General features: G+C 39.2%; 1 protein-coding gene across 1 annotated transcript in view; it reads right to left on the bottom strand.

Annotated features, from left to right (window-relative positions):
- Nucleotides 1-856: 856 nt before the first annotated feature.
- LOC121269642 (A disintegrin and metalloproteinase with thrombospondin motifs 15-like) overlaps nucleotides 857-27985 on the bottom strand; it is a 45271-nt gene continuing 18142 nt past the window's right edge. Inside the window, exons 3-9 of the mRNA XM_041174399.1 lie at nucleotides 24766-24898; nucleotides 23676-23843; nucleotides 13638-13921; nucleotides 10949-11126; nucleotides 7956-8131; nucleotides 4626-4801; nucleotides 857-3128 (exon numbers count right to left, since the gene is read on the bottom strand). Coding sequence (XP_041030333.1) covers nucleotides 2342-3128; nucleotides 4626-4801; nucleotides 7956-8131; nucleotides 10949-11126; nucleotides 13638-13921; nucleotides 23676-23843; nucleotides 24766-24898 — 1902 coding nt within the window. The 3' untranslated portion in view covers nucleotides 857-2341. The remainder of the gene's footprint in view (nucleotides 3129-4625; nucleotides 4802-7955; nucleotides 8132-10948; nucleotides 11127-13637; nucleotides 13922-23675; nucleotides 23844-24765; nucleotides 24899-27985) is intronic.

Below are 27985 nucleotides of genomic sequence, written 5' to 3'. Positions count from 1 at the left end.
TGTGCAAATTGGCTGCCACGTTTTCTACATCACAACAGTGACTACAAAAGTACTTAATTGGCTATAAAGCACCTTGAGACATCCGGTGATCACGGGAAGATCTATATAAATGCAAGTATTTCTTTTTTATATAACCTTTTATTTTGTAAGTTGTTCTGTAACCAATCTAACTTTTAGGTACATAGGAACAGGAGAAGGCGATTTATGCCCTTGACCCCATTCCACCATTCAGTGAGATCATGGCTGATCTCCAGCCTGACTCCATAAACCCACCTTTGAACATATTCTTTAATAACCTTGGTTAACAAATATTTATCAACTCAGATTTAAAGTTAAATATTGATCTAGCATTATTTGCTGTTTACAGAAGAGAGTTCCAAACTTCCATCATCCTTTTCAGTGGATGTTCTGGTATAACACAAGATAAACATTGATTGGACTTCATAAAGAATACATAGAAAATGTAACCAATATTTTACAAGTCATGAATATGTGGGAGTGATTGGAAGCCATCACTTTCTGAGTGAGAGTGAAGTAATTGTTTATAACCTGCATCTGAATCCTTAGCCAGCTTGTGCAATCTCTCCTATTAGTCTTTCCAACAAATGCCGTGATATTCATCAGCAGGTTTATGCATTTTGAAAGTTTTTTTTTCTTCTGATTTTCATTGTCATTAGAGACATTGACAACCAGTGCATTTGCCATTGTAACGTGAAGATATCTACAATCTACAGCTTCAGTCAAACACTTTAACTACCAGTGAATATCGTAAGTGATGATTACTCCTGTTGTGCAACTTCAATTGAACTGGTATCATAGGTATACTCTAGCCCTCAATAAATGATAAGACTACTAATTCATAGATATTTACAATTTTATTTGTGCACAATTAAACAAATGTATACATGGTATACATAACAGCCAATAAACGGTATTTATGCCTTCTGCAATTTAAAAATGCAAAAGAGTAAAATAAATCCCACTAACATATGAACCATCTTTTAGATGGAAGAACAGTAACTGCAGTCCCTCCCAACCAGAATGCAAGTGAAAGGGTTACAGAGTTTGGCATATATGATTTTTTTAAAAAGAAGCACTACCACAATATAAAGGGGGAAATGGAACAAACCATTGATATGAGGTGGCCTTGCATTTTATCGAATCGTTCACAATAGTTAAGAATTCAGACTTTCTTATTATAATAACGGGGAGGATGAGACAGTTCTACATTTCTTTTTTGTAAAAGAAATTGAAAATTTTCCAAAATTATCACAAATGTTGACAGGCAAGGTTATAAAATGTGCAAATGTAGACAAAACAAATAGCACCATAGTTGCAATCTTACCACAAGAAAAAAAGAATAATTAAGTTGTCAGTTTGGTTTTGCATTGATGCTCTTGGAACCCAGTACACGCAATAAATAATGTTACCAGCATACAGAAAATGACTTATGCACCATGGAATATTGTCCCTCTCAGAATAAATTATTACATATTAAAAAATGGTAGTTTACTAAGAGATACTTGGAAAAGATCATTTTACAAACAGGCTCAGCTACCAACACTGTAATGCTCAAGTTTCAGATAACATCCAAATGTGTTTATGTCTATACAGAACTGTACCACAAGCCTAATGTTCTACTTTTTCTTTCATAAATACAGTTTTGTTGGAATGTAACACTTTGTAACTGATGACACCAGTTAAACTTGACTAAACGTCACTCCACATGTCATACTATAGTATTACTGGGTAAAATATTCTAATACATTTCACAAAGAACAGGTTATCTATCTAATATATTTCATAAAGTAGCACATAAGATTGCCCGTTTACAAATAAACTAACTTCCACATCTCTGAAGTTAAGGATGGTCACCCCCGTTTTTCATTGAACCATCAATATATCATATTAGGCCATATATCCCTGCATAATATTGCAGCTGTACCTACACTGGTCCCTGTATTATTTTGTGGTCAATGGTAAATAAAACACCATCAAGCCATTAAAATCTTTGACTGCTTCCAACTTGGTGACAATCTGCATTGTGTAAGTGCTCAATAGGCAGTCTAACATTAGTACATGGTCAATGAAGTCACCAAAACAGTTTAATACCAACTTACAAATTTCAGAGGTAGACTTCAACATGTAAATTTCAGTTAATTTCACTCACAATTATGTGTCACTGGTCTCCATTTTCCCAATGTGGAGTAGTTCTTTTTCCCAATATTCCATTTGGACTCAGGTGTAACAGATATAACTGTCACTAAAGGTTGCTGGAAACCAATGATCAGCGGCCATTTCTAAAGGCTACTCTATCTGAAATAATGCCCACTTATGAATCTCAGCAGGGTCTCATCGTACAGAAATCTAGTTCTTGTGGCTTCTTCCTTATGCTGCAGTGTTCTCTGGGCAAAGCATGCCCAGTATCAGCTTTACATTTGATGATGCGTCTCTTGAAGCCTTTGCCACAACTCTTTGAGCATGGTGACCATCCACCAATCTCCCACACTGGGCAAGGATCTCCACACTGCCGTATAACTTCTGGTTTCTGGGTGGTATCACAATCAAAAGCTATTTTACCATGATTGTCTTCACACTCCACAGATCTATGCTGCAGTCCATTTCCACAAGAAACGGAACACTGAGACCATGTTCTCACCACCCATTTATAACTTGTTCTTTTATAATCTGGTTGCCTTGTATCAATCTTATTTAAATTGCTCAAACTGTCATTGTTCAGCAAGATTTCTTTTGTTTCTTTTTTATTGGGATTATGTGAAGATTTATCTTCTTTATTGTCCTTTGGTAGATAGAAGGAATAGCGAACACGAGGAGGAGTCATTTTTCCAACTGATAGGACTTCAATGACCAATGGTTCCTGGATAGGTCTAAAAGCTTGAAGGCTTTCAACAGATGTTGCTGTTCCACTATACCTTAACAAGCTTCCCTTTATTATAATGTCCCGCTCCACTGCAGAAACAATGTAGTGGCCATTCAGTATATATTTGCCGTGCTCATTTTTAACTGCCAAATAGTTGTCATCATTGGTCATGCCTCTGTATCCTCTTTGCTTGACATCAATGCTGGTGGCTCCAACTGGGATTGTCACAATGTAGTTATAACCATGTCTGTAGAAAGGAAACAACTTTTATTCTATATTAAGAATGCTAAGTATTAAAATATTTAATGAACATCTTTCCCCATCACCCATTTTCTCTTCCAGATTTGGTGACCTACACAAACACATTTTGTAAATATCTTGTATTGCTACCCCTCTTTCCTCTTTCAAAAGCTTTCTCAACTTTTCTCCATCCCTAAAAGGTATTCATTTCCATCTACCTGAAGGACCTTTGGACATTTTACTGTGAAGTTGTTATACAAATGTAAATGATTGAATTCTCATTGTCATTTTCAAAGAATATGACTACTGAATTTGTTAACCATATTGCTGCAAGTGAGAAACATTCAATTGGGAGAAAATGGAAAGAGGGACAGGAAGTCGTGTCATTTCTGAAAGAATTATTCAGTCGAACCATCACCAACAGACTGCTTTGCCTTTCCTGTTCAACGTTAAGTACTTTACAAGAAACAAAGAAGATCTCAACTACAGACAAAAGAAAAAGAACCACTGGTGATAGGTGTAAAATAAAGGCAAGTAAGCCTCATTTTCTTCAAAGTTTGTTTCACTTAATGGCATGATTTTGTGGTAATAATGATGGCCAAATGGTCAGAATTCACTGCTATTACTCCTCTGAGACTGACAAAACTTTTAGAGTCCGCACACTTGCAGTTAAGTGGTGAAATTCACAAGTTTCTGTTGGTTATTCTGCAGTTCTCCAGTGGCTGCGCTGTTGAGGTCCCCCAGCCCCATCACCCGGCAGGCTAAATCAATTGGAAATCATCGAACTGACAAGAATTTCCAATCTTGCACTTACTGCCAAACCCCTTGAAAAGGTTACACCTTCCCAGATCTCAGTAAAAGGAGCTTTTCAAAAATTATGTACTTTTTTTTTGAAAATGTGGAATACTACAGCTTTATTTCCTTTCCAATTACCTTAACTCCTGGGATACTTACCAATTGTGGCCAGAGCAAGTCGACAAGCTGCTCACAGGTCTTATAAATCTTAACCTGACATGACCACTAAAATGTGCAATAGCAACTCAGAAATGATTTGCCCTCTACTTTTTCCCTCTTCGCATGTTGGGCACTTGGCTTCCGCTCAGTGTTTCCCTCAGAATGGTGTAGCTAATGTTGGTGCTGTAATATTTTAAACAATGGTAACATGTGTTTTGGGGAAGTGTTTGAATCTCTGTACACAACAGCGGAGGGTAAAACCAAAATTACACCAGGAAGGTGTTTTTGCTTGTTCTATTTTATCTTCAAGCACACAACTTTCTGAGAATTTTCAAAAGGGTTAATGGGCATCCTGTCACTATGAAAATTAATTTGCAAAGACTACATCATTCTTTGTGTATTGGAAGTATATACCTAATTACAGAAATTACTATTGATGTTTTGAAATCTGGATTTTTATGTAGCTGTGAAATTCCAATAGACATTAACGGCATTTTAGTGGAAAAATATGATAGTTAAGTTGAAATGTAAAGCAAAAAGAAAAACATACATGGGTTTGGTGAATAGACCGGAAACCTTCTTGCAGCTTTTGTGATCACCCCCACAAACTCCACATTTGTCAAACTTCTTGTTGGAGCCAAGCCTTCCATCGCAACCAGCTTTTATACACTTTCCTTGGACACATACTGCTGAAGTGTCTGGCATACATGGAGTTCCATCTACCACCTGGGTGTTGAGAAAAACACAATGCAATATGAACGGTCAGTGACTAGTCCCATTACATTTCAGACTGTTCTCCAGTTTTAACCAAGTTTGGTGTTGCCAGATAGTCACGCGCGGATTCTTCTTTTGATCTGTGTTTTAAATAGCAGCCCTATCAGCTGGTTCCAGTTGTGCAAGTGGGCTTTATGATGGATTTAGTGGCACGAGCACCGTTAAAGAGACATTTATACAGGGATTTTTCAATAACCATTGTTGCTAATACATTTTACGTGATGGAAGAATACTGATCATGGCCAGAATCTTTAGCTCAACGGGCGGGCGCCCGACCCGACCGAGCATGAAATGACGCGCAATGATGTCAGCCGAGCGAGCCGGCGTCAATGCACAGTCGCACGATAGTTTGGTCGGCAGGCATGTGCTGGAGCCAGCAGCTCGCCCGTTGACAATTAATAGGCCTGTTAAGGCCCTTAAGTTACCAATCTATGTTAGCTTTTTCACTGCCCGTTCAACCTAACAGTTGGCGGGCAGGCGAAAAGGCCAAGCGTGGAAACCTCATCCACGGGTGGGATGAGGTTTCCAAAAGCAAATACAAATAAAATAAAAGACTTTATTTTCTAACTAAAAATATGTCCCTGCTCATTTTCACAGAATCACACGAGGGGACATGTTTCATTACATTTTTCTACTGTTTATTATTTTTTTAAATCTCTCTTCATCTCCCTGAGGCTGCCTCAAGGAGGTGATGAAGCGCTCCCTCGCGCGCATGTGTGAAGTTTGGGCTAGGCCTGCTCGCCCTCCTCACCCCGCCCACACAGGCAGCGCTCAGCGCTGCCGCTCACATATCGCGCTGGGCGGGCCTTAATTGGTCGGATTCCCAACAGCTCCCACCCACCCCTGCCGATCCCACATGCCAAGGGAAAATTTCTACCCTATGTTACTGGACTAGTAATCCAGGGGCCTGGACTAATGATCTGGAGAGATGAGTACAAATCCCACCCCAGAGCTGGGGAATTAAAATTGAATTAATTAAAGAATTTTCTTTTTATTCGTTATTGGGATGTGGGCATCGCTGGCAAGGCCAGCATTTGTTGCCCATCCCTAATTGCCTGTGAACTGGTTTAATTAATCCCTGAAATGGCTGCGCAATTCAGGGTCAACCATATTGCTGTGTGTCTGCAGTTACATAGGTTAGACCAGGTAAAGACAACAGATTTACTCCCCTGCAGGTCATTGGTGAACCAGGTGGGTTTCTATGACAATCCGGTAGTTTCGTGATTATTATTGAAACTAGCATTTCATTCCAGCTGATGTGGTATCTTGTCTCAGCAGCATTAGGCTGAGCCTCTGAATTACTAGTCGAGTAACATTACCACTATGCTACTGTCTGGAAAAAGCATCAGTAAGGGTGACCATAAACTATCAGATGGTCATAAAAACCCACCTTTTTCCCTAATGTTCTTTAGGGATGGAGATCTGTTGCCCTTACCCAGTCTGGCCGCTATGTGACTCCAGCCCTACAACGATGTGATTGACTCTTAATTGCCCTCCAAAAAGGGTTAAAATGCTATTTATTTAAGGGCAATTCTGGTAGACAGTGCTGGTCTAGCCAGTAATTACCGCATCCTGTGAATGAATAAAAAAAATCTTGCCACCTTTGGCAAACAATGGGAAATTATTTTCTGACACCTAGTCCAGTTTATAAGGCAATGCTTCATGAATAAAGACATCATTGAAAAAAATATTTCTACTGCCCTGCTTCTTATGTCAGGTTGGTTTTATAAGCAAGTGGGAACACGGGGATAAATTCATATTATCTTTGACATAATATAAAAAGATTTTTGCTTTAAGGTAGTGGATTTTGTGACCAAGATGGATGTTATCCTATAAAAGATTGCAAAAATGGCAATGTGTTAAAACAGATATAGTCAATTCCAGATTTTTTGCGGAAATAAAATAAAAATGTAACTGTGGTTTTAGGTAGAATAAAGAAGTACTCTCCAAATCAATTAAAATGAAAATCAGACTTTAGAAATATATCCAGTTTAATGACAACCAGGGCGTAATGATAAGGTAAAGAAAGGTTTATTAATTGAGTATGAAGAGACTCCTTTCTTACCACCTCCATCTGCCAATCATATGTGCTGTAAGCTTCCCTGCCAGAGTGTTAGGTTGGGCATCTCGCCACAGAGAAAAATAAAACACACTATCTTGACCAAAGTACATCTCTTGTCAGTGGGCTGAGAGAGCAGAATTGGGCTCATTCACCCACACTTTCAGTCAATATCAGGATTTCCAAAACTAGGCAAATTTAAAGGGAGTGGAAGAAGCCAGCAGAAAATTGAACAGCTGGGAGATGTGTTGAAGGTTACCTCAATTGTGGAGAAAGTATTTGAAACTTTGGTGAGGGACCAAATGGAAGAACAGGTCTCATTCCAGACAGATGGAATGAGCTCAGAAAGGCCTGGTCACATCTGACCAATTTACTGGATTCCTTTGAGGAATTTATAGACCTGGTAGAAATGATTGAGGTAGTTATGTAAAATTACAGAAAAATTCAACACAGAAACAGGCCATTCGAACCCAACTCTATGCCAGTGTTTATACTCCTCACAAGCCTTCTCCCAGTCTAATTACTGCAACCAAGTTGCCCTCATATCTTTCTATATCCTTTTTATTCCATTCTCCCACTATATGAATCAAGACCCACCTTAAATGCATTAATGCTATATGCTTCAAACACTCAATGTGACAGCAATTTTACCTTCTCAACATTCTCCTAAGTCCTTCTTAAATTTATTTCATCTGCTAGTAGCTTCCTTAAAACAATTGCTCTTTGTTTTTGACTCATCCACAAGTGGAGATAGTTTCTTTGGCAGTGCTTTATGTGGCCCAGCTGGATCTGACTGTGGATAACTAAACCATGCTTTTTCAAGTTTTTACATCTTGTACATAAGGGGGTGGAGATGAAGGTGGTGCCAGGGGGATTAGTAAAGGTGAGAGAGATTAATAGTTTAATTGGGGTCTGGGGCATCAAAGATGGAGGGGAGGGTGTGGCTGAGCATATCAGTAGATGCAGAAATGCTGCAGTAAACAGAGGACCAAAGGCCTGAGAGTTGATATTTTGTACAAGTAGAAGTAAAGTATTTCACATGCTTACCTTGGGTGCAAGAACATAGAAGTATCCGGTACCATTCGCTCTGCAGACAAGTTTGCATTTGTCTTTGGGCGATACCCCTGAATATTTGGGAACCCACACAACAGATGGTGCAAGCCTGTTTGTATTGACATTATATCCATTGAAGGATTCACATTGCTCCTCTCTGAAACTTTTGCCTGGGATTCAAATACAGACCAAACACAATAATAAATAAACAGTCACAAAGGGTTAAATAGAGGTGAACACAACTGTAGAGTGGTAAAATTCTGCTCTTCCTTCACTATAGGCATATAACTAGGATCTGTGCAGGCTCAGGAGGATAATGAAATTTTGTCATGAATGAAAGAACAATGACTGGGGCATGTAAAGCACATGTTGCCATTAGTCCACATGCACACACTTGTAAATTCAAAGTGCTCTTATATAGACACCAGCACCCATGATCCAATGTGATCAATAGTCTAAGCTGTTGTGTCCACCAGCATTATTGCCAAAATGAAATCTGTATGATGCCAATGCCTGAACCATAACAGGGGCACTATTCTCTATACGCGAATTCAAACCCTTCACCCTGTAAGAATAGGCAACTATACCAAGCCAATGTTAATGACACTTGCCAATTAAACAAAACCATTAAAAGTGAATGATCGGAGTAAAAATAAAAAAGGGATGGTTTTGTTTTGGTAGGAAATATATCACCAAATGTATAATTGCTATTATTATTAACAGTACAGACCTATTGCTATATGACTAACTGGAAATAACTAGGTCAGAGCCAGTTATTTCGAATAGATTCTTCCATGCAATCTATGCTCAGATTTATAACTGAGATGGTTTGAGTGTTATTGATATGCTTTGCTTACACACAAAATGCATTTATTTAAATTATTTGTACCACTTGACATTACAGAAGACATGTAGTCATCCCAGAAACAGTTGTGGTATTATTGATATTAAATATAAAAATTATGGAGCTTATCACAAAACTATTGAGACTTTTCTTGTCCTTCAATACTAGATCTCCATTGTAGTAAACAGATTTATATCCATTGGTGAAAATGTTTCCTTTGGTGAAATTTATGTGAATTTATTAACACATACAATGGAAGAAATAATTCTCTCCAAACTGCCTAGCATCCAATACTTACTTTGTTTGCACCCTCTGAAGGAAAATAAACCTGGTTTGAACAGAATACTAGGCATTGAGCGCCCCAGTGTATGACATTGTTGTACAATAGATCCAAAGTCACATGCCATCTTTTGGCAAATTACAGCAAAAAGGGAAAATATTCAGCAACACTACCCATAGCGAGAACAAGTTGGTGTGCAATGTATCAAACACTTTCATCTTCTAACACTCCTCAAACCTGATGCAAACACTTTAATTTATTCAGTGTCTCAAGAATGATGCCATATTGGCTTAAACCAATTACACATCTAGCCAGAGTTCACACCTTTGTAACCAGAATTACTGCGTTAATAGACCTGCATTGCCACTCATCCAAACAAATTCATCTGAACTAGGGGAGGAAGAGAAAGATATTTTGAAACCCGTCACATTCCATACCCTCTGAGCATTAGATGGAATGCAGAAAGCAGGTGTCAGCACCTCTCAAGGATTTAAAATACAATTGCCAAGTCTTTTTGCCATACATTAGCCACATATATTCCAAAGAAATTAAAGAGATAAACAAAAACAATTAGTTAGTCTTTAAGAATATTTTTGAAAAGAAGAAACAACCTATTCTGTTTTATCTAAGAAAAGCCTTCATCATTTAATCCCTTCAGAAATGTGCCTGTTTCATTACATGAGGAAAGTTGTATTATATGTTGGTAGAATAGAGGGAACCGCAATACTTTTCACTGGTATCAATTCAGATGAGTAAGGCCATTCAGCCCTTTTAAGTCACCCTTCTTATGGTCACATATCTAACAACACTTCAATAACCCAATATTCTTTTGCCTTTCTCCTCAGAGGGTGTTCCAGGCATAATGTACTATAGCTACCACATGGAAAGGCAATATGTTTTTCTTCTTTTGTTAAATGCCTTGGCCTTGGCTTATCAAAAACTTCTCAAAAATGAATTTTTCTGGTGACGCCACAAGAATTTGTACAACAAACGCATCAGCCTTAAATGCACCTATTAATAGTGATAAAGTAAAGATTGGTGCAACTAAAGGAAGTTACAGGCAACAATGGAAAAACTTCTGCAGTTAATTACATTGGTCAAGTCTCTTTAATAAGTTACAATCTTCAGTTAGGTTTCTAACCATCCATTTTTCAATATGTAATGTGAATAGAGTTACTGGGGCTTTGCTGCTAGGCTTCTTCGACCTTCCAAAGCATTCTTGAAGAGATAATTTTTTTTCATTTTCTTTCTCAACTTCAGTATTAACTACTTCACGTTAAATGCTGTATCAGCACCAAGCACTTTTTAGTCAGTTACAAATGAAAGCTCTCCACTTGGCTCCAGCAAAGGTATCTTAAACTTCAGAATAGTACCATATATTTCATAAGTATAAATTTCTCTAGGCCTTGCTATCCTTGGGGCCTCTCTGGGTGAGATTGCCACGTGGTGTTGAATTATGGTTAACTTCACAATACAAATTCATATCAACTGAAAATGAAACTATGACATTGATGACAGTGAAACTATCCAAATTGATTTAACTTTACACTTTCCGGCTGTCAAAGAGTATGGATGTCTGCTATCAATATGGGCTAAATTTACAATGCTAAAGCACATTGTCTTATTCTAGACTATTAAGCTATCCTGTCACCTGAAAAATGGTCATCGTCAATTCAGAAAGGAAAGGAAAGTTGACTTTGATCCAGGGAAGAATTAAACAGTGGAGAAAACTGTTTGCTCCTATACTCCCATAAACTTATTACTACAGAATGGCCCTCATCTGCTAACATTATATGAAAAATGTAGAAGTTATTAAACGTTTGATTAAATAACAGCACAATATGTCTTTAATAAATGTCTTACCATTATCAGGGCATGGATCCAAATTGCAGGATCGGTATTTGACACGGATTCCCTCACAATATCTTCCACCATTGGCAGGGGTTGGTTTGTTACATTCCCTCTTGGCAAGTTGCACACCACCTCCACATGTACGTGAACATGATCCATAAGGACCCCACTTTCCCCATCTCCCATCGACCTATAATAAGAAGTGGTCAACAGTATTCATCTAAACCTCCATCCCACAAATGTTATAACTGATGCCAATATTGCAAAATAATACAGGCGGACACATTTATTAACTTTAAATGAAACCCAGATGTAAGTGAACATGTTTTTTATCCGTTTTAAAGTAGAATTGATTGGGTTTGCTATTGCCAAATGCAAATGCCAAAAAATTTGTGATGCTATGATCAATTACTGATTATTTTCATACATTTACACTCTAGATTAATAGACATCTAATATTACTGAAATGAGATTCTCAGGGCTGACTATTCTGATTTGCTTTGATAGGCTCCCAGTGCAAAGAAATAATGACCATTACATCCAGCCAACTGCAGCACGTCATAGGCAATATTTCCATGTTGAAGAGCAATTTGGAAGTGTGCCTTGCATGGCCAATTATCGTTCAATAGCGGTGCTTATCTATTCATCAGGGACTTTGACCCCAGGGCTTCAGAATCACACCAGCAAGAGCGAATCTGTAGTGTATGTTTTCAGGTTTATTAAGAGTAGGAGCTTAACTTTCTCATGATTCTTTTCAAAGTGTTGTCAACTAAACATTCATCAAACTTTAAAAGTGTATAATACTATCTTGTCTAAACAAATAAACAATTCAATTGTTTACCAATAAAAACTGTTCCTTATTAGTTCCAGAAGTCTGTTTTTTTGTGGTTTAGCAGGCTGCAGGCTCATTCTCCACTTAAAAAGCAGTGTTGGCACAATCTCACTTTTGTAACCGTTAATATACTAATTATTCACTGAGACACCTCAACTAATTCTTTGGAAAGTACAGCCTAGCCAAACAATTATCATGCTTCCCATTTCTAACTGTCCTTTTGTTAATATAAAGTGAGATTTATTTTAACTTTTATAACATAACTGACTGTGTATATCTTAGATAGAGGAACTTATGGTGGATCAGTAATACCCATATATATACTTAATGACTCTTTCACAACACAGTATTTACTGCAAGATTATTTAAATTGTGTTAGATCCATTTACCGTTTTAAATCTGTTGACATTTTAGATATAAATTTTGAAAGGTTGTTTGTAAAGATAACTGATTAATTTTACTGCGCCTTACCATTATGAATGCCCATTACAATGCATCTTTTTTTTATTGAACACAACAATGTCAAATAAAATAAATTATGTTTTACTATAGTCAAAAACATTTCCATATGGCAGTATAATAAAGGGAAGAGTTATTTTTGACATTATATCATAAACAAGTTTAAAGATTAATGTCCATCAGGGATCTCTGTGGAGCGACTGAAGGACTGATAGGTTCATGTGTTAAACTGTCAGATGCTGTGCAAGATTTCCATCTTATTACATTTCACTGGTGCCTATTTTATTGTTTGAACTCTTAGCAGATTAGCTGTTTCATGAGATTAATAATTCATCATTGGGACTGTGTATGAAAACTTCCTGCAAATGGGTCAGCTCTGCTTCAGTTAGTAGCATTGCTGCCTGTGAGTCAGAAGGTTGTGGGTTCAAACCCCACTCCATGACTTGAGGACTAAAATCAAGGATGACCCTCCAGTTTATTAGGAAGGGAGTGCTGCACTGTTAGAGATGCTGTCTTTTGGATGAGGCACTAAACTGAGGCCTGCCTGCCCTCTCAGTTGGATGTAGGAGGTCTCAAAGCACTATTTTGAAGCAAAGCAGGTGAATTAACCCTCAATCACATCATAAAATACAGATGACCTGCTCCATATCACATGGCTGTTTGTTGGAACTTGCTGTGGGAAAACTGGCTGCTGCATTTCCTACATTACAATGACTACACTTCAAAAGTGCTTAACTGGCTGAAAAGCACTTTGGGACATCCTGCTGTTGTGCAAGTCACTATATAAACACAAGTCTCTTTTTTAAACAATGGTCTCTGACATATTTAATGAAATTCAAATGTTCCATATCCCAAATTTTCAAGTGTAATTGGACACAAATAGAAACTAACTAAATTAAACTGTAATTTTAATCTATATATATTTAATAATATAACAAGTTGCATCTAGGGGCAACTGTAACAAGGACAGATATCTGCTGAAACTGAAATTGAAACAAAAATAACCTGAGCTCAATGATGCAAGGTTATTGATTACGTTTCCCAGCAGATCATTAAGGAACTCAACCTTGAATTTTTCATACCTTACTTACTACATTCTTTGTGAGTGGAGCGAAACATTGTAATTAAATAAAGTCAGCTTTGACCTAGCAACAAGATTAAATGCAAATTTAAAATATACAAGTAATGTGTAATTTAATATAATTTTATTGTATATACATTAGACACTGATACCCCAGAGAGATTATATGATCTAAACTAGAGCTACAACAGCAATGAGAATAAGGACCCTGTAAAGCATGAATTGAGTATATGTCACTGAATATAAATACCTCGTGTGAAATGAAAAAGAGACTGAGTGTCACACAGACATAAAGTTCTTTTAAAATAGGAATTATTCAGAGGTCTTACTTTGTACTTTGTTACATCGTGGGTTGCCACACAGACACCTTTCATACAGAACTTTCCGTCACCACACTTCGTTCCATCTGCCCATGGGAAGTGCCTTGTCTGGTACACCAGTTGCCCACGGGCTTTCCCAGTGCACCAAAGTTTCAGGCAAGGCTGCATATAAGGACATGGTTTGGAATTAATCCCAAAAGCCAGTTCGCACTGTCTGTTCAAGTTGTAGCTTTCTCCCGGTAGGCTATCCGGTAATGTAATCGGCTTCATCGGTTCATCTAGTAGGCAGTCACCTGTGGATGAAAGAGATTATCCACTGACATTCCATAGCCATGTGTTGTTACCAATAAAACTAAATAATAACTAAAACTAAATAAAGGGAGGCGATGGCGTAGTGGTATTGTCGCTGGGCTAGCAACTCAGGGTAATGTCCTGGGAAACCGGGTTTGAAAGGTGGAATTTAAATTCAATAAAAATCTGGAATTAAAATGCTGACCATGAAACCATTGTCGATTGTTGTAAGGGCCCATCTAGTTCACTAATGTCCTTTGGAGAAGGAAATCTGCCCTCCCTACCTGGTCTGCCTACATGTGACTCCAGACCCACAGCAACGTGGTTGACTCTTAAATGTTGTATCAAACAGTTACAAAGTCATAAAAAGGAATGAAAACCAGATGGACCACCCGCCGTTGACCTAGGCGCCAGAAAATACAATGGCAAACTCAGCCCTGTTGACCCTGTAAAGTCCTCTGTACTAACATCTGGGGGCTAGTGCCAAAATTGGGAGAGTTGTCTAATGGACTATTCAAGCAACAGCCTGACATATCATCCTTGTGGAATCAAACCTTACAGATAATGTCCCAGATACCACCATCACCATCCCTGCCCTGACATACCCATCAGAGGTAGCAGCACAGAGATATACAGTTGAGACGGAATTGACCTGGGAGTCCCCAGCATTGACTCTGGACCTCATTAAGTCTCATGGCAACAGGTCAAACATGGGCAAGGAAACCTTCTGCCGATTACCAGGTACCTGCCTCCCTCAGCTGATGAATCAGTGCTCCTCCATGTTCAACACCACTTGGAGGAAGCACTGAGGGTAGCAAGGGCAAACTCTGGATGGGGGATTTCAATGCCCATCACCAAGAGTGGCTCGGTAGCACCACTACTGGCCAAGTCCTAAAGGGACATAGCTGCTAGAGTGGTCTGCCGCAGGTGGTGAGGGAACCAACAAGAGGGAGAAACATTCTGACCCCATCCTCACAACCTGCCTGCCGCATCTGTCCATGACAGTTCGGTAGGAGTGACCACCACACAGTTGCTATGGAGACAAAGTCCCATCTTCACATTGACGATACCCGCCATCATGTTGTGTGGCAATACCACTGTGCTAAATGGGAAAGATTTCGAACAGGTCTAGCAACTCAAGGCTGGGCATCCATGAGGTGCTGTGGGCCATCAGCAGCAGCAGAATTGTACTCAAACACAATCTGCAACTCATGGCCTGGCATATCCCGAACTCTATCATTACCATCAAGTGGGGGGATCAACCCGGATTCAATAAAAGTGCAAGAGGGCATGTCAGCAGCAGCACCAGGCATATCTAAAAATGAGGTGGCAACCTGGTGAAGATATAACACAGGACTACTTGTGTAACAAACAGCAAAATCAGCAGGTGACAGACAGGGCTAAGCGATCCCACAACCAATGGGACAGATCTAAGCTCTGCAGTCCTGCTACATCCAGCCATGAATGGTGGCGGACAATTAAACAACACGCTGGAGGAGGAGGCTCCACAAATGTCCCTATCCTTAATGATGGGGGAGGCCAGCACATCAATACAAAAGATAAGGCTGAAGCATTTGCTACAATCTTCAGCCAGAAGTGCCGAGTGGATGATCTTTCTCAGCCTCTTCCGGTGGTCCCCAGTGTCATGAAGCTATTAATGTATATAATATTATTGGAAAATGTTTTTCTTTTAAAATAGAGGTTTAACATGTCTTAATTGGATTAAAGCCAGCTAGTCTGGGTGCTTTGATGTGTACTAGTTTTGAGATGTAAAAGACGTAGAGTGCATTTGCATTTTTGGAATAGGGCATTCAAGAAGTGGAGTGAAATTTGGCACCTAGCTGGAAGACACCAAGTAATATGTTTATATTACAAATAAAATTGATACTATGAAAGGGATTTTATTATTAGAAGAGGTGGAATTCAAAGAGGCTGGTGATACAATAACAATTTACATTCAATGAGCTATGCTAGTTCAAAACTTCAGCAGTTTTGTGTGCACAGCGCAGAGGCAATGTAAGATCAAAGCAGCTGTGAGCATCCAACTGTCTCCACAGGAACCAAAGTGAAAAGAACCTCATTTTGAATTTGTAAGATGAAAATGCATTGCCTGGTGTTTGGTTAAGTCTATGGGTTGTTGTTGCCTTAATGGAGATTAGTTTGGGAAATTTTTTAAAAATTATGATAGTAGTAATTTGTAGCCATGTGTATATATTTAACTTGTGTAAATTAATAAAATGTTTCATTTAGTTTAATATAAAACCTCTCAAGAACTGGTGATCTGATTCCTGAATTTAGAGTTGCTCTCAAACATACCACTTAAAAATATAGGTTATGACAGTTGATTAAAGTTTCCCTCTGGGATTTTTAAATAACTCAGCTTTACTGAAAGGCTGTCTCATAATACCCAACATCATAGATGCCAGTCTTCAGCCAATTCGATTCACTCCACATGATATCAAGAAATGGCTGAAGGCACTGGATAGTGCAAAGGCTATGGGCCCTGTCAATATTCTGGCAATAGTACTGAAGACTTGTGCTCCAGAAATTGCCATGCCCTGAGCCAAACTGTTCCAGTACAGCTACAATATTAGCATCTACCCGGCTATGTGGAAAATTGCACAGGTATGAACTGTATCCAAAACGCAGGACAAATCCAACCTGGCCAATTACCGCCCCAGCAGTCTACTGTCAATCATCAGCAAAGTAATGGAAGGGGTCATCAACAGTGCTATCAAGCAGCACGTGCTTAGCAATAACCTGCTCACTGACACCAAATTTGGGTTCTGCCAGGGCCACTCAGCTCCTGAACTCATTACACCTTGGTTCAAACATGGACAAAAGTGTTGAACTCCCGAGGTGAGGTGAGATTGACTGCCCTTAACATAAAGGCTGAATTTGACAGAGCGTGGTATCAAGGAACGTTAGCAAAACTGGAGTCAATGGGAATTGGGGGAAAACTCTCCGCTGATTGGATTCATATGTGGCACAAAGGAAGATGGTTGTGGTTGTTGGAGGTCAGTCATCTCAACTCCAGGACATCACTGCTGGAGTTCTCCAGGGTAGTGGGTAGTGTTCCTAGCCCAACCATCTTCAGCTGCTTCATCAATGACCTTCCTTCTATCATAAGGTCAGAAATGGGGATATTTGCTGATGATTTCACAATGCTCAGCACCATTGGCGACTCCTCAGATACTGAAGCAGTCCATGTCCAAATGCAGCAAGACATGGACAATATCTAAGCTTGGGCTAACAAGTGGCAAATAACATTCATGCCACACAAGTGCCAGGAAATGACCATCTCAACAAGAATGAATCTAACCATCACCTCTTGATATTCTATGGCATTACCACACTGAATCCTCCAATGACAGTTGATTAAAGTTTCCCTCTGGGATTTTTAAATAACTCAGCTTTACTGAAAGGCTGTCTCATAATACCCAACATCATAGATGCCAGTCTTCAGCCAATTCGATTCACTCCACATGATATAAAGAAACGGCTGAAGGCACTGGATAGTGCAAAGGCTATGGTCCCTGTCAATATTCTGTGAAGACTTGTGCTCCAGAAATTGCCATGCCCTAAGCCAAGCTGTTCCAGTACAGCTACAATATTGGCATCTACCCGGCTATGTGGAAAATTGCACAGGTATGAACTGAACCCAAAACCCAGGACAAATCCAACAACGTGGGGTGTTACCATTGATGAGAAACTGAACTGGACTAGCCATATAAATACTGTGGCTACAAGAGCAGGTCAGAGGCTAGGAATCCTGCGACGAGTAACTCACCTCCTGGCTCCCCAAAGCCTGTCCACCATCTACAAGGCAAGTCAGGAATGTGATGAAATACTCCCCACTTGCCTGGATGAGTGCAGTACCCACAACACTCAAGAAGCTTGACACCATCCAGGACAAAGCAGACCAATTGATTGGCACCACATCCATAAACATTCACTCCTCCACCACTGAAGCACAGTAGCAGCAGTGTGTACCATCTACAAGATGCACTGCAGGAATTCACCAAGGCTCCTTAGACAGCACCTTCCAAACCCACAACCACCTAGCAGTACAAGAACAGCAGGTAGATGGGAACACCACCCTTCAAGTCACTCACCACCCTGACTTGGAAATATATTGCCGTTCCTTCAGTGTCGCTGGGTCAATGTCCTGGAACTCCCTTCCTAACAGCACTGTGGGCGTACCTACAGCACATGGACCGCAGCAGTTCAAGAAGGCAGCTCATCACCACCTTCTGAAGGCAACTAGTTATGGGCAATAAATGCTGGCCTAGCCAGCGAAGCCCACATCCCGTGAATGAATAAAAAGATTTTTAAAAATTTGCTTTTCTCCTCAGGAAATGTAATACTACACAAAAACAATTCACTCGTCACTATGACCCACAGGGCTGGATTTTCTGGTGGGTCACCCACTGCCCATATCTGCAGCACGCCCTGCTGGCATAAAATTCCCAGACACGGCCTCCTAATCGGTCACCTCGATACTCACCATCCAATTAATGGTGGCGAGCAGGCTCCTGAGACTGCAGGCCCAATTAGAAAGCCCACAGCGATGTCAGGCTGGCAGCCCAGTGGGAGAGGTGGGCACTGCAAAGGCTGTTAAGTGAGCCTGCGAGCGCATCACTATGGAAACCCCCTCAGTTGCCTGCACTGAATTCATGAAATAAACAGCCAAGCCGGTTCAGATATCGGGATGGAAGGGAACCCCTCTGCTGGATGAGTGATGGATAGCCCTTTCCTGTCCATGGCCCCGTCATTGGAACATGAAGCCACTGTCAAAATGTCAGTGCCATTGCAAAATGGCCTATTAGAACCATAGGACCATCAAAAAGTTACAGCACAGAAGGAGGATATTTGGCCCATCTTGTCCATGCCAGCCTGAGGACACCCAGGTGCCCTTTCTAAGTGGAGCCTAGTGGGGCCTTAATTGGACTATTGAGCTGTCTACCTTTGTGGGAGCCAACCCTGTTCCCAGCCCATCCCAGGAAATTCTTCTAGAGGCAGGAATGCACAAGGAGCCAGCTTGCTACAGCTCCCCCAATTTCCTGGTCCTTTCTATCTCCAACCACATTTCCACAGGGCTGGGAAAAATCTCAGTATATTCTAGACAGGGCAAGTGGCATACATTTCATAACAGAAGACTAAAACGACTTTTAAACTCATTCTGCTAATGGCGTGGAGAACAGTATTCATTTAGTAAACAGCTGGATCTGCTACATCAACAAAATCAGTGAAATGGTATACATCCCCTGAGTAAATCGCATCCAGCATGATCCAACACCAGTTGCGTGGTTTTCATGGTGTGCCTTGTATAGGATGTAATGGAAACTTACATCTTATAGTTTATTCTAAGGAGGTAACAAAAGTTTATTCAGTTGCAGATATTGAATGGTTCTGTACGTTAGTATTTCAACTGGCTACCATTAAAGCACTGAAACTGTAAGAATCCATTCCAATCTTTATGACCTTCATCCTCACACCCATAAGAGTTTCCAGATTCAAATTTTTCTCATAATTTTCGCATTCTCTTGAGTTTTGTCCAAATCATCCAATTGATTTTGTTTTAGTGAAGTGCAAAATGTTTTAGTTGACGGGCAAATATGACTGGCTTGGAGGGCCGAAGGGCCTGTTCCTGTGCTGTACTTTTCTTTGTTCTTTGTTCTTTGATTGTGAACAGGAATTACCAACAAACCCAATCATAAATCTTTGTGGTGATTTGCAACAGTCTCAAGTCTATAACTTGGATGATAATCATGCAATGTCTTTGAAATTCTCAGTACTAGTTCTCAAGTTTAAATAACATTCAAATTTAACTCCATATCGATGATCTAAATAATTCACCCACACAAGGCATGTAGAATCATCGGATCATGCAGTACAAAAAGCAGCTGCTTAACTCACCATGCCTGCGCCAAGGTTTTGAAAGAACTGTGCTATTAGTTCCACTCCCCTGCTCTTTCCCATAGCCCTGCAATTTTTTTTCCATTTCAAGTATTTTTAGGCAGTGCATTAAAAAAGAACCTCCTCATCTTTCCTCTGGTTCTCTTGCCAATTATCTTAAATCTATGTTCTCTTGTTACCAACCCACCCTCCCAATGGAAACAGTTATTTACTCTATCAAAACTGCTGATAATTTTGAACACCTCTATGAAATATTTCCTGAACCTTCTCTGCCCTAAGGGAGAGTCAAAGCCCAAAATCAGCAATGATCGTGTTAAATGGCAGAGCAGACACGACAAGCCACATGGTCTACTCCTGCTTCTATCTCTTACTTATTTTCTTACGTATTTTCCAGTCTCTCCGCATAACTGAATTTCCCCATCCCCAGTATAATTCTGGTACATCTCCTCTGCGTTCTCAACAAAGCCTTGACAGCTTTCCTGAAGAGTGGTGCCTGGAATTGTGCACAGTACTTCAACTAAGGCCTAACTAAAGTATTTAACATACAAACGGAAATAACATTATATACCTGATGAGTCCAAGGCAATGAAATTCATTGTTAAGCCAATGTAGGGAAAACCTACAACACTTGTTGACCTAACACAAAATCACTTTGTGGAGTTTTGTTCCTTGTTTTCCCTTCTTAAGAATGGAGAACCTTCATCAAAATAGTCTTGGTTAGAATCAGTATAATTTCCCCCTTACTTTTAATTACAGTAAATCTTATCAATGTTTGATTTCAGTAAAGGTTTTGCTTACTTGGATTACCATTTTATTAAAAATCCTGTTTCCTGATCCAAAGAGCACAGCTGCACTAATGCTTACAAATGCGCAGCTTCTCCAAATAGGATCTCAAATCAATTAAACTTTTAAACTATGTCTCATTTAGACTTCTGAATTTATACGGGCGCCCACGCTAAGCAACTTTAGCAGAACCACTGAACTCTGCCTGGTTCATTCAGTCCTAAAACTATTAGTTCAGCAAATAGTCCAAGATCAGTGACAGGATTAACAATATTGTGCCATGTGCTTATTATCAGGCATATAACAATAACTGCTGCTACTCCACCCTGCAGGCCACCAGTTGTTGTCAAGCATCAGTGTATTTTCTGCTTTTACCACACGCTGTTTGGCCAGTTAGTGTGTTTCACCGCACATTCCATCACACTTTGAAGCACCCATCTGTCCAGATGAGCATGTGATGGTGAACAATCCTATTCATCACTCAGTCCTCTTTGTTTCCCTTATTCCTAACCATAAGGATTTCTTCATCTGTGCTCCCATTCACCCCTGCACCTTATCTCTTTGACTAGAGTTGAAAACAATTAAAAGCAATGCTACACTTGCACTCTGAATCTTCACTCAGGCATCAAGGTGTTGCAAAATTATTTCAATAGATGGTCATACTTCTTAGTTTCCATATCAAAATGTGCATTCCAATCTAACCAGTTCAATTCGGCATACGTTCAAAATAATGGGATAAATACAGAATCACCAAATGCTAACTGGATGCTTAATTTAATGTTGAATCCAAATGCATTGCTTCCCTTTAAATAGGGTTGGATTCCTGCTTAAAATAACTAGTATCAAAACATAAATAAATACAATGCCTGTTATAGAAATGAATACCTAATATATTTTTGTATATATTGTGTTAGCTGCAAGATGGAAAGTAGATAAAATAATGCAGATAAATAAGGTTCCCCTAAAATAAAACCTTCACTCAATCATAATGTGTATTCAGATATTTCAATAAAATCTCAGTATTCAATCCAATCAAATTTGAAATGAGTCTGAGTGACTCCTTAGAAAGAATGGATAATATAATCACAGTACTCATGCATTTTGGGCAAATAATAATGTTGTTAATTTGCACAAGCACCAAGATAAAATTGATTTAATAAAACTATTAAATTGCATGGGGACACACCACCTGCAAGTTCCCCTCCAAGCCACACACCATCCTGACCTGGAGCTATATTGTTGTTCTTTCACTGTCACTGGGTCAAAATCCTGGACATCCCTCCCTTATAATTAGCACTATGGGTTTACCTGCATCACATGGACTGCAATGTTTCATGAAAGCGGCTCACCACCTCTTTCTCAAGGGCAATTAGGGATGGGCAATAAATGCTAGCCTAGCCAGCAAAGCCCACATCCCATGAAAGGATAAAAAAAATCAACACCTTGACTAAATCAACAGAAAGCAAAGCATCTTCTTAAACTGAGTTAGACATTCACTTTCTCCACGTATTTGAAAGACAACAGAGTAGAATTCATGGATTCAGCAATTCCACACCGTTCTTAAAATTATACTCTGAACTTGCTACTTTTGTTTACGTCTCTGAGAAAAGAGAAGTGCTATTGAAGCTTTTCGTCTCACACTCGTCAGGACTGATACAAAAGAATACCAATAGTAAAGGAACAACAATTGATACAGCATGAGAAAAGGGTGCTGTTGGTTGTCATGTGAACTCTGATTGGTAGAGATGTTGCCCTGGTGCATTCTCCATGGCAATGCCTGTTCCAATCAGAGTCCAATTGCCAACCAATCAGTACTCTCTTCTCATGCAGTGTAAATTATTGTTCCCTTTACTATTGCATATCTGTCCTGCTGAATGCAAGACAAAAAGCTTTGACAGTATGTCTCTTTTTTAGCAATATTCATGTTCTGTACCACCACATTACTATTTATGTCTCTGTAAATTACTGTAATGAATTACTACATGAAGATGCCGAAGTAGTGCCAAATGGTGGACAGTTTTATGCTACATGAACTAACAACTTATTTAGGACTGCCCAAATTAGTTCTGATCTTTCCAGACTAGATTCAACCCAAAGCCCAGAAATGAATGGATATTGTGCCACTTGATTCCTTCCAACCCTATCTTACAGAATTATATACATTTGGCTAGCAATTCCTTTGCAGGGTACGCTTATAGTGAGTGCATGAAATGGATGTAATTGTAAGAAATTTCCAGCCAAGGAACTTGTAATAAGACATCATCATGCAGTATTTAGTTGGAAATAGATAACATTACATTGTTGCTTATAATATGTTAAATTATAGTCAAAAGGTAATATTTAACAACTAGGAATGTAACGTTTCATATAGAACATTGCTTTTTCCTCCCATAAAATTCCCTTATGCAACGGACTTTTCATTTTCAAGTTTCTTGCACCATACTTTTGAGTATATAAAACCTTTTGTACTAATATCAAAATGTAAATAGTGATGCCTATCTCTGAGATGGTGATCCATTTAAAATAAGGGTCACAGTATGTCATCTGGCATCTATCCAGATAGTGAACTGAACAGTTAAAAAAAAATATATTCACATTATTACTGCTGAGCAGAATTGGCCTATCAAGTGAGTGAGTTTGAAAGAGATATGTGATTTGACAAGTTCTATAGCACATATTTTCAACTATGGACTATTAACATTTTTATATTACATTCTTCTCTGGCCTTTTTTTTAAACACAGCTGCTAGCCTATTAGAAGTTTGATAGATCATCTCACACACCAAATCTCCATTCAATTAGAATGAAAGGCATGTGGTGTGATTATAATGCACTGTTTTCTGTTTTTTGCTTTGCTTCTCTCAATTGGATCTATTGTTTTAATTGTGAAGGAGAGTGTAGCAGGGGTAACAGCTCAGCCCACAAGGAACAACATAGCAAATTAACTATATTGTTCTCCATGAAATTCTGTTGGGAACAGAAAGTGGATTATTCAAATAAGTAAACACATTTAAAATTCATATAGGCTGCCTTGCAGTAATTGGTTCCCACTCACCGTGCCCACTATCCAAGAAGTCTGTGATGATTGCTGCACTGCATACTGACCAAGGCCTAGAACGGTCAATGTGTATGAGGGTTGGAGACATCATGTGATTATCCTTCAGCTTCCCGAACACATTTTCACATGCCTTGACATTGTCATGTGGCATATTAAACACATGGCCTAAAACCCAATGACAAAAACATTTCAAATAAAGATATAGTCATATGGATATTGTCAGTTATTAGATATTCTTCAGGATAAACCAATACAAATAACTCATTTTCAATGAAAAGACACGGCAAAATATTGTGAGGCGCACTACTTAACGGAACTAACGCAACTACAGGCTCATCGTCGCTGGAATATGTAAGGTCCATATATTTGCCAACTGTGTTATCAATAATATTCAATGATCAATTTTTAATAGCAAAAGAGTAGATAATCAGCTTTCACAACCCTCCCACAAAAGTCATCAAAATATCTGTCAGAAGAATTTGTGCAGAAGCCAACTTCTTCTGAAAGAAGGACATTCAGTATGGTCACTTCAAATGGTCATTGTGATATTACTTGTAACAGCCTCCACTCATTCAGCACAGCTGCAATAAAAATGTCATCTGGCTTCTATCCAGGAACTTGAGGGAGTAATGTCAACTGGAGTCTAACAGTGACTGACTGTATTCAGCAGATCTGGACAGTTCAGCGACTAATCAACAAAATCTCAATGACGATTTATTGTAATATCCAAGGGCAAATAGCAAACAGCACTGTCTCTGGTTTATCAATTCTCCTTTGTTTAGTTTCTTGATCATAATATCAGTAGACCCAGTTTCTTAAGCTTAGATCCACTTTCCACCCTAGATTTATTTTGCTTGATGAAAATAATTGGATGAAGACAATATCTTGCTTGGTCTCAAAAAGTGCATGGAAGGTTTTCACTAAATTTACAAAATATACTGAGTGATATTTTACCTGAGGAATATCAGTCTAATTTAAGATATTGTTCTACATTATTCAGTATGCTGAGAAGTAAAACAAAATGGAGAGAAAAATAAAGGAAAGAGTATTGTATGTTGCAAGTCTAATAATGCAATGTCATCTATACCTAGTTCGTGAGCAGTGGTAAAGGCTGATGGGAGTCCATCATCTTCAATGACAGAGCAGCTTCGCTTCGGGTCACACATCGTCCCCACATCCGCCATTCCCAGTGTGTCACAGGTCTGTGCACCGCACAAGTCCTAGACATAAATAAAATGTAGACCCATAATAAAGCATGCTGGTAGCAGAAGTGTTAACTGGAAATGGAAAGTGTAGGCATTAAAAATTAACTGTCACGCCATCAAATGTTTAGGGTTCCACAGAACTGCGTGTCTGTAAGGCAGTTGATAATATCTTCTAACAATGGTCGGCTTAAACAAACCAAGATGAGGGCTCATTGTAGTTGGGAAATCACAAAAACATTTGTAATTAAAGATACAGCCTGTTCAGGTTCTAAACTCACATCTGGCAAGCTGGTTAAATTATGCAGCACAGAGTTTATCGTTGCCAGTAGATTGCATCTTGTAAATGTCACAATTGGGAGGCCAGCCAGCATCTGGTAAGTTTTTTTTTTCAAAATTTTATTTCTAAGTAATTTTGTTTAAAAAAAATCACCAAGATACATTTACCAGCTAAAAATGAAAAATGAGATCCTTGTTAGAAACAGTCTTCTAGCAGCTAGTAGACTAGTTGTCAGACAGTCACATTAAGCTGTGTTTAACTGTTCAGATTTATAGCACTTACATGCAGTGAGTGTAAAAATAAGATTGAGTGCATGCTGAAGAATTGAAAGTGTTTGTTTTAGTTTTTAGTAGTATAATAGGCTCCTCTTACTTTACCATGCCAAAGTGAAAGTTACATTTGTATGATTTTCCTCAAAGATGTGCAAACATCCAGACATTTTTTTCCCCTATCCAATTCCATACTGGAAGAAATTTATATTCTTCCCACATTCCAGAGTAAATGACAAGGGATCCCAGCTTTAAAGCATGGAGAAAGCTTGGACCGCTTGTCAGTTCCCCATTCAATTTCTGGAAGAATGCAGAATATATTTTATCCTCAGTAAACCTTGCTCAGTCTTTTCTCCACCCTTTGACAGTGGGAGAAATGTATCCTAATGTATTATCTCTTATTCTGTCCGGTCACACTAAAAATGTACTTCATCGTGAAAGCCAGCACGCCCACCACCATCCCACACCACCTCCCTCCCACCCCTAACTCCACTCCTCTACCAGGTACATTGCTCAGGAGGGCCAACATTTCTAAGTTAGTAAAACACGTCAACCATTAGATCTCAAGAAGACAACATTTTCCCCAGATCAACGCCACCAATTATTCAAGATTTTCCAGATTGACATCACGTGATATTCATAATGATTGTGTTTTGATATTAGTACATCTTGAAAAGTATGTTTAGTAGACCCAGTTTAAATAAAACATCACTGTAATCTAGATATCATAAACTTATATACTCTTGTAAACTGTTCCGACAAATGGTTTATGATCCTAGTCCCAACACACAGAAGATGGTAATACTAGAAGAGGCCAAAAATGCAGCAAGATTTACCAGCTTAACAGTTTTCATCCCTGGTGATTTTTTTTTAACCACTACAGTACTGTAAGTGATTCTTTTCAATGTTTTGATTTAAAACAGCTGTAAATTAAGGGGGTAAAAATTCACATTCACAGCTGAATCATCAACTGGGATTAAGGTAATACAGAAGATGGATTACTGACACAAGGATCTGATAGCTTGTACATTGCTGATTGCTTATGTCTGTTTTAAAGCATCAACAATAGCATGATCCACTCATCCCAGGGCTGTGCAGAGGGAGATCAGGGCTGGGGAGCTAATCAGTGAGTGATATTGGGCCTTGCCCAAGAAAGGCACCAGTTCCTTTTTTCTCCACAAAAGCACAGATTTTGCTATTGCTGTATCTCACCTCCACAAAAGTAATACTTCCTAGTTTTGTGAAAGAGTATTTAATTTGTAAATAAAATGATAAACCTGTCATTTCACAGCTTGTGTTCCACCACACAAGATATCATTAGGCTATGTTATCCCTTTAGGTGCTTGTGGGAAAGTTAAAACTGAGGCTAATGGAGAGTCCCGCTATCTTTTTTATCTTCAGGTGCCAGGTGACCTGTTGCAGACTTCCAGGATTTTTCCATTTTTATTTTAGATTTACAGCAAAAATTTTTTTCATAAAATCTGTGCAGAAAAATTAAAGATGAACTTTCACATCATTTATCATAGCTCTGATTTATCTCCTAGCGCCCTCAGTTTATTTTTTATTCATTAATGGGATGTGGGCATCACTGGCTAGGCCAGCATTTATTGCCCATCCCTAATTTCCCTTGAGAAGGTCGTGGTGAGCTGGCTTCTTGAACCACTGGAGTCCATGTGCTGTATGTACACCCACAGTGCTGTTAGGAAGGGAGTTTGAGAATTTTGACCCAGCGACAGTGAAGGAACAGCGATATAGTTCCAAGCCAGGACAGTGTGTGACTTGGAGGGGAACTTGCAGGTGGCGGTGTTCCCAGGCATCTGCTGCCCTTGTCCTTCTAGATGGTGGAGGTCACAGGTTTGGAAGGTGCTGTCAAAGGAGCCTTGGTGAGTTGCTTTCCTTTATAGAACTGTAGGTAACATCAGAGGTGCACCGCCTGAGCTACTCTGAGAACTTTGTGAAAACCCTGGTGACAGGGGCTGGGGTTTTCTGGTCCCACCCACGACCGGGATTGATGCTACTGGAAGCCAATGGATTTTTGGCTGGCTCTCCAAATTTTCTGTTCCTGCCCGCGATTGGTCCTGCTGCAGGCTTAACCGGAAAATCCTGCCAAGGGTCTTTATATCCTGTGAGCATTTATGTAAAGTGGTATTGGAGGTAACATAGTGGTATTGTCACTGGACTAGTATTCCAGAGACCCAGGGTAATGCTCTGGGGACCCAGGTTTGAATCCCAGCACAGCAGATGGTGAAATTTGAATTCAATAAATATCTGGATAATCACAAAACCATTGCCAATTGTTGTAAAAACCTATCTGGTTCACTCATGTCATTTAAAGAAATCTACTATTCTTACCTGGTCTGGCCTACATGTGACCCCAGCCCCAGCAATGTGGTTGACTCTTAAACACCCTCTGAACAAGGTGGGCAATGAATGTTGACCTAACCAGCGACACATCCCATGGACAGTTTTTTTTTAAAAAGCAGAAGGAAGTGTCAAACAACTTAAAATAAAACAAAAATAGATACTGCAATTGGATATCAGGAAACTTATCATGCT

This window comes from Carcharodon carcharias, chromosome 25 (assembly GCF_017639515.1).
Source record: "Carcharodon carcharias isolate sCarCar2 chromosome 25, sCarCar2.pri, whole genome shotgun sequence".
Lineage (NCBI taxonomy): Eukaryota > Metazoa > Chordata > Chondrichthyes > Lamniformes > Lamnidae > Carcharodon > Carcharodon carcharias.
This window is presented reverse-complemented; position numbering and strand designations above follow the sequence as displayed.